We start from the raw sequence: 16,323 nt of genomic DNA, 5'->3' as shown, positions 1-16,323 counted from the left end.
AAAAACAGTTGGTTATGTCTGTGAAGGTAAACAGCTGGGAAATAAATCGCTTGTTTATTTTAGATCTGTGTGGCAGCAGCAATATAGAGTAGCCTAAAAAATCAATAAATCCACTGCTCTCTTGTCTCCTCTGAGGCTGGGACTCTAAATAGTGTTCTGTGCTCGTCTGTGCAGCCAAAGACAGAACAGTTAGCATGTTTTGCTCAAACTTTCGCCATGGCATTAGAGCTGGTACACCGTTGTCGCTTGTGAAATCAAAATGACGGTGCCTTGAGTGGAAGTTTACAGATTAAGGGGCGTTAATATTATAATGAGATCCCTTTGCCACGTCACCAAGGGAGCGAAATCAGACGCGCTCATTTTCTCAGACGCTTGCAGAAAAAGGCTTACCTAAACAAAGTGATTGGGTTAATCTTTTTCACGTTTCCTTGGTTGGTAGATGCACCAGGGACCTGATTATAGCACTTAAAACCTGGAAAAGTCAGATTTTCATGATATGTCACCTTTAAGCTGAAGCATGTCATTTCTGCAACACTAGTGTCACCGAGCAGAACTGCAGACAAAAAACTCCCCCCGTCTCCCATTGGTCAGCCAAACAAACAGTTCTGCCCCAAACTCAATCCATTGGTTGTGCCAATGTTGCTGGTGATGTGCAGCTCAAACAAACCGAAGAATGTTTTGAAAGCACCACAGAAGTCTTTACACTTTTTGAGGGAATTAACCTACAAATTACTTACTTGTCTCTGTATATTAAACTGTAGTAGAAAGTATTTTAATACTGAAAAAAACACACTTCTCTTAAGTGCTCTCCTGTTTAGTCTCCCTAGAATTATTAGTCATTAGAAGTTCTCAAATTAATAAAAGCTCCTCTGAACACAGATCATGGCATGCAGTTGGGCCTCTGAATCAAATCCTCTCAATTCTTCATAATGTGCATTTAATTAATTCCAGTCGGATTTACAGTTTTGGTTTGCAAGTCTTTCAGTACTTTCTCAAAAATGTCATATCAAAGTCATACTGTGGCTTTTATGATTGTGTTTGCAAAGGAACATTAATCATTTCATGCCGCGCTGTTAATGCAACCATCATGTCATTCACAGATGGAGATCTGTATCATCAGCCTGTTCTGAACCCATGTAATGCAGGAATTATAGGAATAGTTCGGTCAAAATGAATACTCTGTCATGATTTACTCATCCTCGTGTCATTCCAAACCTCTATTGCTTTTTTCCCCCTAAAACATAAAAGCTGATGAATATTTGGGCCACTGTATTTTATATAATGAAAATGAATAAAAACTGAGGCTGCTTGAAAGTTTCGACCTATGACGACTTATGTGCTATAATAAATTATAACGACATGAATTTTCATTTTTCAGATGAACTTTCACTTTAAATAATCTAAAACAAATCCCTCTCTGTCTCTCAGATCCAGGATTTGGCTATCCGTTGTGTCCAGAAGAACATTAAGAAGAATCGTGGTGTGAAGGACTGGCCCTGGTGGAAGCTCTTCACCACAGTACGACCTCTAGTAGAGGTTCAGCTCAGCGAAGAACAGATTCGTGGAAAAGATGTGAGACTTTCCATCTTACTCTTTATTTCATTCCCTGGTTTGCTCGCTATGCAAAGCTTCTGTCAGTTTACAGTAGAGCTCGAAGGTTTATCTGTGTGTGTGTGTGTGGACGCGTTTGCCTTAAAGATGACATGATCTGAGGGCTTTTGTTGCATCAGCATTAGAGCTGAGACTTCTCTTTGATTCCTGCTGCTATCACATCTCAATCCTACATCTCAATCCCAGCTCAAAGCATTTGCTTCAGCAATGCAACATTGCCGTCTGGCCCCTTCCTGAACTCACCTGAAGGCAGAAAGATCTTTCCTGATCAAAACACCAGATCATATAATATTAGCTCAGCAAGCCTCAGGCCAAAAATTGTCTTGTTCTTATCTAAATATTCAGTATTATCTTTTGCTGGAGATAAAATTGTTGTTTTGACTTGTAGGAGGAGATCATGCATCTGAAGTTGAAGCTGGAGAAAGTGGAGAAGGAAAGAAATGAGCTACGGCTGACCTCGGATCGTCTGGAGAGCCGAGTAAGAGATGCAAGCATCTTATTTAATTTCAAATGCAAAGCAGGGCCTCATTTTTGCTGTCCTGCTTCAAGAAAACCAGAGAAATGTTGAGAAAGCAAAGGGTGTTGTTTTTGAGTTAGATAGGCCGAGTGTCTCCAAAAGGTTAGACAATAAACGTAGTAAGTGATGTCTTAATGAAAATATAAAAATGCAGAAAGCCTTGTGTTTATGTAGAAAGTGTGTTTATATAGAACACAGAGCTGACTGCAGAGCTTTCAGATGAGAGAAATTCTGCGGAGTCCACATCCCAGCTGCTGGAGACGGAAACAAGCGAAAGATTGCGTTTGGAGAAGGACATGAAGAATATGCAGGTACATGAACACCATCAAACCTGCTTCAGTCTTTATTAAACAGTGATGGGAGTAACTAACTAAAGGACAGATGCTACTAGGCTAACTGTTTTTAAGTAACATAATTTAGTAAAATAGTATTGTTTTTTCCAGTGACTTAAAGATAACATTTTATGACTTTTTTTGGTTCAATATTTAGTAAAATGCTGCTGTTTAGTAACAGTTCAAAATACTAAGTAAAATCACTTGTTTTTAATATGGTAAACAATATGGCATCTAGTAGCTTGTAGTGTAGCTAAGTACTTTTTCATAAGTGTAGATTTACTGTAGTTGAACTACTTTAAATTATGAGTTGCTTGTGTCATGGATTGACTGAAAAGTCAATCCATGATTTTTATAGTTTTTATAAACTGTGAAAGTTGTGGTAGGAGTATATTTTGTGAGTGGGCTGCTGTAGAACATACCTGTTCTTTTCTTTTTCTGAAACTCAGGTGAAGTTTGACGCTGTGAAGAAGCAGATGGAGTCCATGGAGATGGAGATCATGGAGGCCAGACTCCTCCAAGCATCAGAACTCAATGGCGAGGTGGACAATGATGGTGATGATTCTGGTAAAAAAAAAAAGAAACACAATCAGACAACATTTGAAGCTGATTATGGAAATGCTTCATTTTAATAAGAACATAGCATTTTTTGGCTGCTGGGAATGAAAAGAGGGCCAGTTTGGTCAAAAACTGCTGAAAACACACACACACACAAACAGCTCATCAAAACAACAACTGTGAAAAAATCTGTCTCTGTGCGTTTGTGCATGTCAGGAGGTGAATGGAGGCTGAAATATGAACGTGTCATCAGACACACAGAATTCACAAAGAAAAAACTCCAGCAGGAGATGGATGACAAGCTGGAGACAGAACAACAGAACAAGAGACACTTGGAGAGAAAAGTTAGTATCGCACAGTAAATACACACACAGTGCACAAACACTAGGCCTGCTGACAGACTACACACAGTGTGAAATGTATCTGAATTCAAACTCTGCTAAAATAAATGATACTCTGACGTTGACCAGCAACACTTCAGAATCTTTAGACTTTTATAAACTTCACCTTCCCGTCTCTTTCTCTGTGAAGTTAGGGGACTTGCAGGCTGACCACGAGGAGTCCCAGCGTTCAGTCCAGCAGCTGAAGAAGAAATGCCAGCGGCTGGCAGCTGAACTGCAAGACACCAAACTGCACCTGGAAAATCAAGAGGGACGCAACCATGAGCTTGAGAGAAAGCAGAGGAAGTAAGAGCCAATCATACACACACATACCTCAGTCTGTGTCTTCAGTCTCCTGCCGGGGTCTGATTATAGAGATTTCTGATTATTGTTTACTCTGTGGTTGTTTGGGCCATACATTTACTGTTTGATTGTTTGGGCTGTTTATTTTTGGGCTTTTGGTTTGTTTACTGTTTGATCGTTTCAGTGGTTTGTTTACGTTATTTTTTGGGCTGTTTGTTTGCTCATTGTTTAATCATACAGTTTGTTCAATCATACAGTACAGTAAACAGTTTATTATGTTGTTTGGTTACTGTATGATTGTTTGGGCTCTTTCTTTACTGTTTGATTGTTTGCTGTTTGTTGTTTAAGTTGCTTGTTTACTTAATTACTGTCTTTTGTTTGTTGTTTAGTTGTTTAAGCTGTTTGTTTACTGTCTTTGGTGTGCCGTTTAGGCTGTTCATATACTGTCTGATTACTGTCTTTTGTTTGCTGTTTAGTTAAAGCTGTCTATTTACTGTCTAATTACTCTTTTGGTTTCAGCAGTTTGTTTACTTTCTGATTAGTTGGGCTATTCATTTATAGTTTGAGCTGTTCGTTTACTCATTGTTTATTCCTAGATATCTCAATTTATTGTTTATTGTATGATTACATCTCTATTTGAGCTCTTTATTTACTGTTTGTTGTTTAAGCTGTTTGTTTACTGTTCGATTGTTTGGGCTGTTTATTTACTCTTTTGAGTGTTTTGTTATTTATATATTTACTGTTCATTTACTGTCTGGTTGTTTGAGCTTGTGGTTGGGTTTGTTTATTGCTGGACTGTTTTTATTTGGGTGTGTGTGTTTAGTATTTGGCTGATGTTGCTCATAGCTAAAAAACATAGCAGATCAGACGTAGAGCTGGAACTAAATCTCAACATGCTTGACGATTCACGAGTAACCTCAATGCATAGACTTCATTTTGCTCACAGAATTTCCAGCATCTGGAGAATTGAAAAAGGAAAAAGAGGCTTACTCAAAACTCAAAATCCAACACTTTTCTACTAACAATGCAGATGAAAATCTACAAAATCAGAAGCAGATGAGGAAATGTTTGCTTGAATGCCTACCGACTGAAGTTTGTGTTTGCTAGATTATGACCTTTGTAGATATGAGCAGATTATCATGTTGCTCTTGAAATTACATGTCTCAAAACCTGTCTATCTTCTGACATTTCTGGCAGGTTTGATGTGGAGAAGAACCAGTTTCAAGAGGAACTACAGAAGGAGAGGAACCAGCGGGAGAAACTGGGCCGCGAGAGAGATGTGCTAACTGGTGAGGTGTTTACAATCAGACAACAGCTACAGGTGAGACTCAAGATAGATAAGTGAATGTTTCTCTCTCGCATCCTTATGTAGCAAGATGCCTACATAACTTCAGGTTTCTGTAATAAGTCTACGGTAAATTGCTTTTGATAAAACCACAAAACCATCAGCTAATGACAAAATTCATAATTTAACAAACAGGAGAAGGACACAGAGCTGTGTACGGTCAGTCTGAAAGTAGAGCAGCTGGAATCCGAGCTCCAGGATCTCTCCTCTCAGGAGTCGAAAGACGAGGCTTCACTCGCAAAGGTTAAGAAGCAACTGCGTGACCTGGAAGCAAAGGTCAAAGATCAAGAGGAGGAGCTTGATGAACAGGCTGGAACCATTCAGATGCTGGAACAGGTACAAGCTAAAAACGTTCGAATCAAAGATGGATAGCGACTCTGAATTATATGGTGTTCTATTCAGAGCCATTGTTATTGTTAACTAAAACTAAAACTATTAAAAATTATTTTCATTAATGGAAACATGGAAGCTGAAATAAAGTAAAATTAGATGAAAATCTTAAAAAATTATAAATGTAACTGAAAACTAAAACTGAAATAAAAATAAAATTAAATAAAAATATAAAAAAATTACTAAAACCTGAACTAAAATTAAAACTAATTTAATATATTTATAAATACTAGTATGTAAATAATATTAAAATAACATCGTTCATTGCAGAAGAGTGGAAAAGTAAATTTGGAAACTTTTTATTTTTCAGAGGATATTATCAACAGTTAACCTCATCTGATCTGTGTGTGTTATTTAGGCTAAACTCCGTTTGGAAATGGAGATGGAGAGACTGAAACAAACGCACTCTAAAGAGCTGGACAGTAAAGACGAGGAAGTGGAGGAGATCAGACTGTCCTGCAGTAAGAAGGTGAACAAACAGGATCTGAACACAATCAAATCACACAATTTGAGACCTCCATGTTTCCTAATGGGTCTTTTGAAATGTGTGTGGGTAGCTGAAGCAGATGGATCTAGAGTGTTAAAGTAACACTGAAGCCGAGTTAAAGTTAATGGGATAATTAAGCAATTAATTATTTGATGAGTGAGCATTAGTAAAGAAAACCCGCTGTTAACAATGTTGAAGATGAACAACTACTGCTCAGGCTTTTAGACATGAAAACATATCACATAATCCTCAACAGTGGTAACTCTGCTTCAGTGTTACTTTAACACTCTATAGATTGGGACAATATGTACTCTGAGCAGAGTTGACTTTGGGGATTTTGCTGTGTACAACACTACACTCAACAAAGCATAACACAGTATTACACCATATAACAGGTTGGTCAGAGGGATGTAGAGACAGAGAAACGTCTCAGGAAGGACCTGAAGCGTACAAAAGTTCTTCTGGCTGATGCGCAGATGATGCTGGACCACCTAAAGAGTAATGTGCCCAGCAAAAGAGAGATCATCGCACTCAAAAATAAGGTAGAATCAAATGATAATTAATGTCCCTCTCTAGATCGATAAATCAAATAGGAGTGTATGTATGTGTGTTGTATCTGGTTTAGTTGGAGGAGTCAGAGTTTGCCTGCGCAGCTGCAGTTAAAGCACGCAAGTCTATGGAGCTGGAAATTGAGGACCTTCATATCCAGATGGACGACATCACAAAAGCCAAGATGGCTGTGAGTCATATTCTATTTTATTTGGAAACATTTCAGTGGTCAGAAAACAGGACATGTTTTAATGTTTTATTCACATGTTTGTTCAAACATAAGTACATTTATTTATATATGATTGTTTGGGCTCTTTCTTTACTGTTTGCTTGTTTGTTTTTAGAGTGTTTGTTTACTGTATTGTTTGTCCTTTAGTTGTTTAAGATGTTTGTTTACTGTCTGATTACTGTCTTTTGTTTATTGTTTACTTGCTTAAGCAATTGTTTGGGTTGTTCATTTACTGTTTGATTGTTTTGTTCGTTTTGTTTAAACAGTTCATTGTTCATAAACAAGACATGATCTTATACAACATTTATGACCATTTCAACTCTAAAAATATTAAGAAATTAACCCACATTTTCAGATGTTTCACAAGTTTTATTTAGTTCCTCCAATTACTGAGCACTTCACTGTGTGAAATTGATCAGTCGATCATTACAGACAACAGAATGCGAGTCATCAACATCTCCTTTAAGAATTTACAGAGAATAGATTGTGCCGTTCAAAACGTGTTTTCCTACTTTAGAAAACTTCATATTGTCCACCAGATTTGTTAGAGCCATTGTGGGGAAATATGTTAGTTTTGAGGCAAAATTCATCTGTTGAGTTGAATAGAACAGTAAATGTGTCAGGATTTACTCAAACTGCTAGGCAAAGAGAAATAAAGTGCTTACAGTTCAATCATTGGCCTGCTCAGGCTGATGGAAAAACCATTTAGAATAAATATTCCAGAGGGACAAAATGTAAACCTCCAGAGTGAGATAAAGAAACCCTGAATCACGGTGTCCTAACCAAGCATGACGCGATAAAGCATTAAATCCTGTCTCTTCCATGTTTATGTGTTTGTCCTAACTGACTGTGACTATGACAGCTGACAAGACATTTTGACAGTTGCTTGGTTTTTATTCCTGCAGCGTCATGCTGTCTGGCTCCACCTACAGTGAAATCTCATTGACACAAATCCTGATCCACATGGAATTTTATATCTTAAATATAGGCCTATTCTGATTTTGTCACTTCACATTTTACCTCGCTGAGGGCAGAAAAAGGATGGAGATAAAATGAATATCAGTGCAGCTAATCTTCTCTGATTCCTCCCCCATTCATGCTATAGGCTCTTTCAGTACTCTAAAATTATGGTACTCAGATTTTAATGGTTCACTTGGGGTGTGCATTTGATTTATTATTTCTGAGGAAGAGGAGATGATGTCAAATAGAAGAGTTTAAGGGTATAATCTCCTCATCACAGCCTCAACCAGAAATATGCAATTACCGTGTGTAATGACAGTGTTTTAGTCCCACACTGAAATGTTACTCTAAACTCTTTCTCTAAAATTGCAGAAATGTACTTGTTAAAATGTACTTGCAGTGCTACTGTGGCTGTATTATGGGAAGTGTTCTGTTATTAAAAGTTATGTCATGGAGAGCAGAGAAAAACAACACATAAAATGCAACTATTAGATATAGCTAATATATATGTGTGTGTGTGTGTGTGTGTGTGTGTGTGTGTGTAATAAACAGGTTTGGTAGTTTTCAAAGGGAATGAGAAATCATATTTTGTTGTTGATGTCAAACTCTGTGCATCCAATCAAACTCTGCAGTATTTTGGAATGGTATTGATCTGCCAAATCAGACAGATGGCAACATGGACAGGTTGTGTGACAATTCCTCATACTAGAAATCTGTGAATAAAACTATTCAAGGTACTCATCCAACCCTGTCTGTTCTGTCTCCCTCAGTTGGAGGAGCAGATAAGTCGTCTACAGAGAGAGAAGAATGACCTGCAATCTCGCTTTGAGGAGGATCAGGAGGACATGAACGAACTCATGAAGAAACACAAAGCTGCAGTGGCTCAGGTGACCTCATATATATAGTACCATTAAAGTTTGGGGTCAGGAAGATTTTTTCTAAAGAAATGAATACTTGTACTCAGCAAGGATGCATTCAATTGATCAAAAGTAACATTTATAATGTTACGGAAAACTTCTATTTCTATTTAAATGCTGTTCTTTTGAACTTTATATTCATCAAAGAATCCTGAAAAAAGTTTCCAAAAAATATTAAGCAGCACAACTGTTTTCAAAATTGATAATAATAAGAAATGTTTCTTGAGAAGCAGATCAGCATATTAGAATGATTTCTGAAGGATCATGTGACACTGAAGACTTTCAGCTTTGACATCAGGGGAATAAATTATATTTTACAATATTTTCAAATAGAAAGTTTACTAGTTATTTAAAATTGTTATTATATTTCACAATATTACTGTTTTTAGTGTATTTTGATCAAATAAATGCAGCTTTGGTGAATGTAAGAGACTTCTTTCAAAAACAAAAAATGTGTATGATATAAAAAGTCAAAGATTATACATTTATATAGGTGTATATCAACAGCTTTAAAAAACATTTAAAATACTACTAGCACAGATTAAGAGTTCAAATTAACTGTATATGTTACATATGTTTGTGTGTGTGTGTTTAGTCTACAAGAGATCTGGTGCAGATCAGTGACCTGCAGACCCAGGTGGAGGAGGCCATGAAGGAAAAACAAGAGATCCAGGACAAGGTAACAAAAAAATCCCCTACACTACACTAAAAAGGCAGATGCTTTCTTTATTCTTTGCGGGAGCCCGAAATTGCCTCCTATCCCCTCAATCATTATTTTCTACAGTAGCTATATGGTGGATTTGTAGATGGTTAGGACCCATGCAGTGAGAGAGAAGCAGAGGGCTGGTTGAATGTGGTCTGAGACATGAGTCAGTGTGTTTTTATTTTTTATTTTTGGCAGCTTCACTCCCTGCAGTCACAGCTTGAATTTCAGGAACAATCTATGGTGGAGAAATCGCTGGTCAGCCGTCAGGAAGCCAAAATCCGTGAACTAGAGACCAAACTAGAATATGAGAGGACCCAGACCAAACGTCTGGAGGTGAGTCATGTGACGGCTCATACTGCCTGGCAAATTTAATTAATTCATAGCAGGACACTGAAGTAGGATCGTTCTGAAAAATTCAGTAATTTTTTTTTTTTTTCATTTTGTATTTTAGTCCTAAATTTCTTTTTAGCTTTCGTTTGATTTAATGTTATAAGTAATTTTTATTTTATTCCATGCATAATTCTTTTAGTGAACTGGGTGCTAAAATAACGTCCATTGCACATGCAGATAAACAACTCCATCAGTGGCTACAATTCATCTATAGTGAATTGCTTCAGTGTGTTTCTGTCTCTCTTTTTTATGAGCTCTAAATCTCTGGCTTTTCCGTCTGTTCACGTTCATCCTCCAGTCTCTTGTAACACGGCTGAAGGAAAACCTGGAGAAGATGACTGAGGAACGAGACCAGCGTATTGCCAGCGAAAACCGGGAGAAGGATCAGAACAAGCGCATGCAACGGCAGACCCGGGACATTAAGGAGGAGATGACTGAACTGTCTAAGAAAGAGGCAGAAGCCAGTCGCAAAAAACATGAGCTGGTGAGTTCCAGAGCGCCTCCTGCTGGATGGAGATTCTCTTGTCATCTCTATAGCAACTACAGTATAATGAAGGGAAACTGCAGCAAAGGATCTTTTATGAAAAGTGACATAGTTCTTGCATAGTAACCATAGTTTAACTGTGGTATTTGTAGTAAGGCCACTGGTAAAACCATAGATGGCTCCTCATTACCATGGTTAGGTAAATGTAATGGTACTGCATAAAACACACTATGATTACGGTGGTAAAACTGTGGTCATTTTTTTTTATAACTCTGGTTGGACTTTAACAGGAAATGGATATTGAAAGTCTGGAAGCAGCCAATCAGAGCTTACAAGCAGATTTGAAGTTGGCCTTTAAGCGGATTGGGGACCTGCAGGCTGCTATGGAAGATGAAATGGAGACAGATGATGATGATGACCTCATCAACAGGTATGAGGATTAGTCTCCTGTCAGTGCCACTGTTCCCATGGCAACAATTCTCTTGAAGTTGATCAGGATGACCACTGCATGTTACTATCGTTTACATAGTAAACGTTTTTTGAGTTCTTTTGCTTTTCTTCTTCTACTTTTGTTTCTTGTCTCCAATTTTTTTTTATATGATCAACTGCTTACTCATTTTCCCTTTTTCCCTTTATTTTCGTCTATTTTTATTTTATTTTTGGCAGTTTACAAGACATGGTGACAAAGTATCAGAAAAGAAAGAACAAAACGTGAGGATACTAAATGGTGTTTGTTTCTCAGCTGTTTGTTGGTTTGAGTTTGTAATGCTATTCATTGTAAGAACATGTGAAAATGCTGTTGTATTAATCTGCAGTCCAACAAACCATGTGAAGTCTCACATGGCAAGTATTATTTTCAGCTGAAATGGGAAGAATTATTAGTCCAATAACTGATTTAATACAGCAGCATTTTCCTGTCTTCATGAGCATGTGCTGTACGTTTAACAATATCATTATGTGTTGCTCATCTGTTTTTGCCCATTCCACCAGCCATCTTTTCATCAGAGCCATTTATACACCCAGGAAAATATGAAAATATAAAAAAAACATTGTTAAAATGAATCCCACTCTAGACCTGTTTTCATTGTGTGTTTGTTTGAAAATCCATATTTATATATTAAGTTTCCACTTCCAGAGTGAATTTTGATTCTGCATAAAGTTCCCCAGGTGTTCTGTGAATTTCAAGAAAAACTTGCTACTTAACTTGCTACTTATCTTAACTACTTAGCAAGTTGTGATGTGTTCATGTGTGTTGTTGTGCAAGTCTAACTGCTCGGATTTGGGAAGGGGGGAATCAATTGCATTCGGGTTGATTTGCTGTAATAGGGTGGAACTGCGATATGCAACCAATAGAAGCAGATTGTCACAGTCGATTAGTGTTTGAATGTGAGCTGTGTGTGTGCTTAAGCTTTAAATTGTGTGACAGAACGTTAAAATTCTCCAGAAACATCTGTAGCCACTGTATGGCGTCCCTGATTGTGTGTTTGTGCAATTTTTGTAGACAGATTTATACTTGTATAAGCTTTTGTGTATATTCCTAAAATCAAACTATAATAGTAACTGCAAAGGCTCATGGGAATGATCTGACATGTACCACTGCATTCTCAGATCTCCACAGATAAAATGCAGCAAAAGATCTGACTTCAGTGTTCGATGTGAGCGGTTTCTCTCTCTCTCCTATCTTCTAAAATAGAGGCAGTTGTTGTGGAACAGATTGAAATCCTCTTTTCCCCAATTTCTTTTATTGAAACCACTTGTTGTTGTGGTACTAACAACTAACTGAAGTATCGTGACCCTCTTGCCCTGACCAGCCAAAATGACCTTTATGTCAGCTGCTACATTTGATTGAGCTTCTCTTGTTGGCAGTGGAGATGAATCAGATATGGACTCTGAAGTGGAGGACCGCGTGGATGGGGTGAAGTCATTGCTCTCCAAGAGCAAAGGATCCACCAAGACACTCTCTGATGAGGGCACCCAGAAGACCACCAGGTCAGTATGGAATCCTTTTAGTTGCATATTAGAGTTTCATTTCAAGGATTGAGATCATTTGACGATCCCCAGAGCTGGAGAAATCAAACCACACTTAATATTGGTGGGAAACTAGTGACTAAATGATGAGTTTGTTTACGTTTAATGAATGTTTTTTTCTGGAAGTATAAATTAATATTTTGATAAGATGATCATTTGAAAGCTTTAAAGACAAAAAAAAAATAGTTTTGTGAATTTTAGTGTTCTAATCTATAAGCTAGTGAACCCCTTTCAAGTTATACAAAATATGTCTTTAACAGATGCATATTTAATTTACAGTGTTTCATTTAATCCTCCATGAGTTTTCTGTGGAAAGCTGATTGAACAGTTGTTCAAAGAGTATAGGCAGCTTTTGTAGCTACAGGATAAGAACATTGGGGGCGCTACTGATGTGTTTTATCAGAGTACCAGCCAAGACTTACATATGTCTTCTCCATCTGTGAGAATTGCTAATAAGCTCAAGACAGCATTTGATGGTGTTGGATTCATGACTGTCTCACCAGGAGCTGCTGTTACTGTTCTGTTCCTCAGTAGTATTAGTATGGTGTGGTTACACAACTGCCATTAGGAGTTTAATCCTTTTAAGTTTATTTCTGGGGTTGGTATAAAATATGCTCCTAAATTACCTCTCAAATCTCTTTCGTTCTTTGAATTCATGTTTATCTCTGTCACGGGTATCATCCTGTTTCATTCATTGATCATCTGAAATTCTGCCGTTTTTAATGTGTTTTCTGTCTGTCTCAGACACGCCAATGCTGCTAATGCAGATGTGAAAGATATAAAAGAAGGGAAAGAGGGAAAAGAGGGGAAGGAGGAAGTAAAAAAAGATTCGGACGAGAGCCGTCCAGTGTCTGTGATAAGCTCGCTCAGCTACAGGAAACGCTCCCATCAGAAGGACTGGAATGGAGGTGCAGGGGATGACAGCTCCCTCTTCAGTGCCCTTCGGGAGCAGCCAGACATGCCTGACCGATTGTCGTTGCGCAAAGCTAAAGGCAAATCCACAGACAGGCCTCAGACTGGTGATGATCTGGATGACCGGGGTTCAGTGATATCCCAGGCATACTCTGAGGCTACCAGTAGGGCCAGGAAAGGCCTAGACCGTCGCTGGACCAAAAGCAGTCCAGAATTTGACAAGGAGTCCATGGTGTCCTCGGTTGCCCCGAGCCGGGCTTCCACACGCCGTGGGATTGGCCAAGATGATGACGCTCAGTCTGGTGTGAGCAGGTTCAGCTTGCGACGTAGTACTTCTTGGATGGATGACAGCCGCAGTGATTACGGGCCGACAAGTACTAGTATGAGCCAACGATCTAGAAGCCGCAGTCCTGGAAGCACCAGCGTCGGCTCACAAATCTCCTTGGCCCGCAGCAACCGACTTAGCGAGTTTGGAGTTCGTTTGAATAATGATGATGTTGATGACGATGATGATGTTGACTCTGTAAGTGTGGCCGCATATAGTCCACGCTCGGTGGGCCGTAGTCTGTCCACTCCAGCCCAGCTACGCTCCTCAGAGAACCCACTAGACGCTTCTGACGTTAAACCCGTGAGCCACCGCAACTACTTGGACCCTGAGTTAGAAAAAGCCATCAATGAAGTCCTGAGCTTCAAGCCAATTAAATTCAAACGCCGCAGCTTAGAAGTCTCAGATGATGAAGAAGAGGAGGGAGGTGGTGGTGCAGGAGAGGAAGACGACAGGAAGAGCATCAAAGGTTTGTTGCAAGACAAGGACGATGAAGGTCTGAGCCTCAGCGGGTCCAGTCTAAGACGCTCGGCTTTAGGTTCTGCTGTAGATTCTGGACGTTCCGGAAGCTCGCTGAGTTCCTTCAGCTCCAAGAGCAGCAAGAGGAAGAACAAGAAGAAGAGCAGGCGCTCTGAGTCTGACAGCTCCTCCAATGAGGGTCATACTCGGCGGCATTCCAGACAGAAAGAAAAGAGAGGATCCAGAAGGTCAAGAAAGAAAGAATCTGGATCGTCCAAGTCAGAATCTGACTCGGAATCATCATCTTCAAGCTCTGCATCAACAGTTTCATACCGCAGCTCAAACAGCGTGAAGAAAACCCCAGGACAGAAAGTCTCAGATGGGGGTCCAGAAAGTCCTGATGAAGAACGACCCCCCAGCAAAAAAGAAATAAAGAAACAGAAGAAAAAGGTGGACAGTCTGGTTATGAAGTATCTCTACAAGCCTAACAGTGATTAAGGATCATTAACAGGTGACCCTGGATGGGCCAGACTGAGGATTGATGTTTTCAAGAAGATTCTCTTTAAACGCATGATGTGTTCTGCTGTGCGTTAAACTCTAAACAGTGTACAACATTAATGACCTTCTTTGTATCATTGGATTGAACAGCATGCCATGACACTGTTGCCTGAACATGGTTTTGGGTTTAGACACAGATATATTCAAAGTGTGGCCACATAAAGTACTATACTAACACACAAATGCTTATCTTGATTTTGCCAAGTAGGACATGTTCCTTGTTGGTTCTGGAACAATATACTATCAATCAGATCTTTCTGGTAGGTTAGACTTAGATTTTGAAGCTCGAAAAACTTTATGAACCTATTATTATCAACCATTTGATTTTATGGGTAATGGTTAGGGATATGTTGGGTACTTACAGTAATAGGAAAGGATAAGGGATAGGCTTAGGTCTTTTTGTTGATTTGACAGAATTCTTGTTCCAAGACCAACAAAAGATATTCTAGGAAACACAGTAAGCCACAATTAATGTACATAAAGCTTTAGATGTTCTGGTAGAGTTTAAACTGATAATTGAGCAAGACCTTATTGCAAACATAGTGGATGTTTTGGAACTGCTGTAGATGTGCATTTGTGACCAGTCAGGGACATTCACTCATGACCTTTGTCCTGCTATCGATCTTTGCATGGCACTGTGTCCGTCTGTCCTTTCGCAAGGAACAGGTCTAAAGGTGTGGCTATAACCTTCTCTTCCTGTTTCTAAAAAAATCTTTTGTCTTTTTCTTCCTCCAGCCCCCCTCTCTACAGACTACACTCAATGCAATATGATGAAGACAACACTGGACCAGAGGAAGACACTACACAAACTGAGAGTACTATACTTAAAGACAGTTATGGTGATGGCCAACCTTCGGAAAGCGCTGCATAGATCTGATCTGCTGCTCACATGCACTGAAAGTGCCTCTGTTTACCTCTCATCTACCCTAATACTGATTCACTTTGGTTTCTCCATAGCCTACAATGGGGCTAAAGTTCATCACCGCTGGTCTACATATACAGTGTGTTTTAGAGTATTTTTCTGCAGCTGCGTGGCACTTGTATTTATTTAGATCTCACGTGTCTCCATGAACAACCCCTCCAAGAAAATGAAGTCATATATTGTGAAAAAGAAATGAGAGTCTTTATCTAATGTTTATTTTGTTTGGTTAGAGTGCCTGCTTCATGAGATATTTTGCCTTGAATTTGCTCGAGTGAACTGTGTAGCACAGCTTTACTGTAGTTTGCAGTTAAGGAAATAGGGTATTTATCTTTCTCTCCTTTGTTTCTTTATGAGCTGGTGAACTTCTGTTAACCAGAGGAAGTTAATTTAGCACTGGTTTACTGAATGGCAGCATTTTAATTCTAAACCACTTTATGATTCAGTTTATTTTCTTGGGGGTGCTTCATGTTTGGGCCTTAAATGACATTTTTACCCCTTAATTTAAGATAATAATTTAGTACTATATAATTTCTGCCAAAATTAATTATTGATGGGAGTCTAATAATTTCTGATGTGTCTGTGGGTAAGTGTGGTGTGTGCATGTGTAGTGTGTGTCCTCCCCTGTTTTTCTATGCATTAAATAAGAATTTTACTATGAAAATACATGCAAACAAGAGACTGTCTGTTCAGTGGTTTATGCAGTAAAAGCAAAATGATATATGAAAGCAATATATAAGAAAGAGTTTTGCATTAGTTTTATTGTAAATAAAAGATGCTGATCCATTTTTATGGCTGTGAACTTGATTTCTGACACATATGACTAAAGAGTGTCAGTGGGGTAGTTTCAGCCCTTATACCCGGAAGTTGCATACAGCCAGGAGATTCAGCCAGCTCTTATCAACAAACTGTTACTAAACCGACAGTTTAAATGGGCAGTTTGTAGGTGTGCCATCTGATCTGA

At 38.7% G+C, this 16,323-nt stretch overlaps 1 protein-coding gene across 1 annotated transcript in view; it reads left to right on the top strand.

Annotated features, from left to right (window-relative positions):
- Positions 1-15,246, top strand: part of LOC107743461 (unconventional myosin-XVIIIa-like) — a 47,854-nt gene extending 32,608 nt beyond the window's left edge. Inside the window, exons 24-44 of the mRNA XM_016556681.1 lie at positions 1,429-1,572; positions 2,000-2,089; positions 2,320-2,439; positions 2,910-3,027; positions 3,235-3,362; positions 3,550-3,704; positions 4,899-5,022; positions 5,182-5,382; positions 5,795-5,905; positions 5,994-6,017; positions 6,319-6,465; positions 6,549-6,662; positions 8,432-8,548; positions 9,174-9,257; positions 9,480-9,617; positions 9,973-10,158; positions 10,449-10,588; positions 10,825-10,869; positions 12,025-12,147; positions 12,931-14,393; positions 15,176-15,246. Of these exons, the coding sequence (XP_016412167.1) occupies positions 1,429-1,572; positions 2,000-2,089; positions 2,320-2,439; positions 2,910-3,027; positions 3,235-3,362; positions 3,550-3,704; positions 4,899-5,022; positions 5,182-5,382; positions 5,795-5,905; positions 5,994-6,017; positions 6,319-6,465; positions 6,549-6,662; positions 8,432-8,548; positions 9,174-9,257; positions 9,480-9,617; positions 9,973-10,158; positions 10,449-10,588; positions 10,825-10,869; positions 12,025-12,147; positions 12,931-14,380 (3,759 nt within the window). The 3' untranslated portion in view covers positions 14,381-14,393; positions 15,176-15,246. The remainder of the gene's footprint in view (positions 1-1,428; positions 1,573-1,999; positions 2,090-2,319; positions 2,440-2,909; positions 3,028-3,234; positions 3,363-3,549; positions 3,705-4,898; positions 5,023-5,181; positions 5,383-5,794; positions 5,906-5,993; positions 6,018-6,318; positions 6,466-6,548; positions 6,663-8,431; positions 8,549-9,173; positions 9,258-9,479; positions 9,618-9,972; positions 10,159-10,448; positions 10,589-10,824; positions 10,870-12,024; positions 12,148-12,930; positions 14,394-15,175) is intronic.
- Positions 15,247-16,323: the final 1,077 nt, after the last annotated feature.

The sequence above is a fragment of the Sinocyclocheilus rhinocerous genome, unplaced genomic scaffold (assembly GCF_001515625.1).
Source record: "Sinocyclocheilus rhinocerous isolate Xijiao unplaced genomic scaffold, SAMN03320098_v1.1 scaffold106, whole genome shotgun sequence".
Classification (NCBI taxonomy): Eukaryota; Metazoa; Chordata; class Actinopteri; order Cypriniformes; family Cyprinidae; genus Sinocyclocheilus; species Sinocyclocheilus rhinocerous.
Note: the sequence above shows the minus strand (reverse complement) of the source record. Positions and strands in the feature narration are given on the sequence as shown.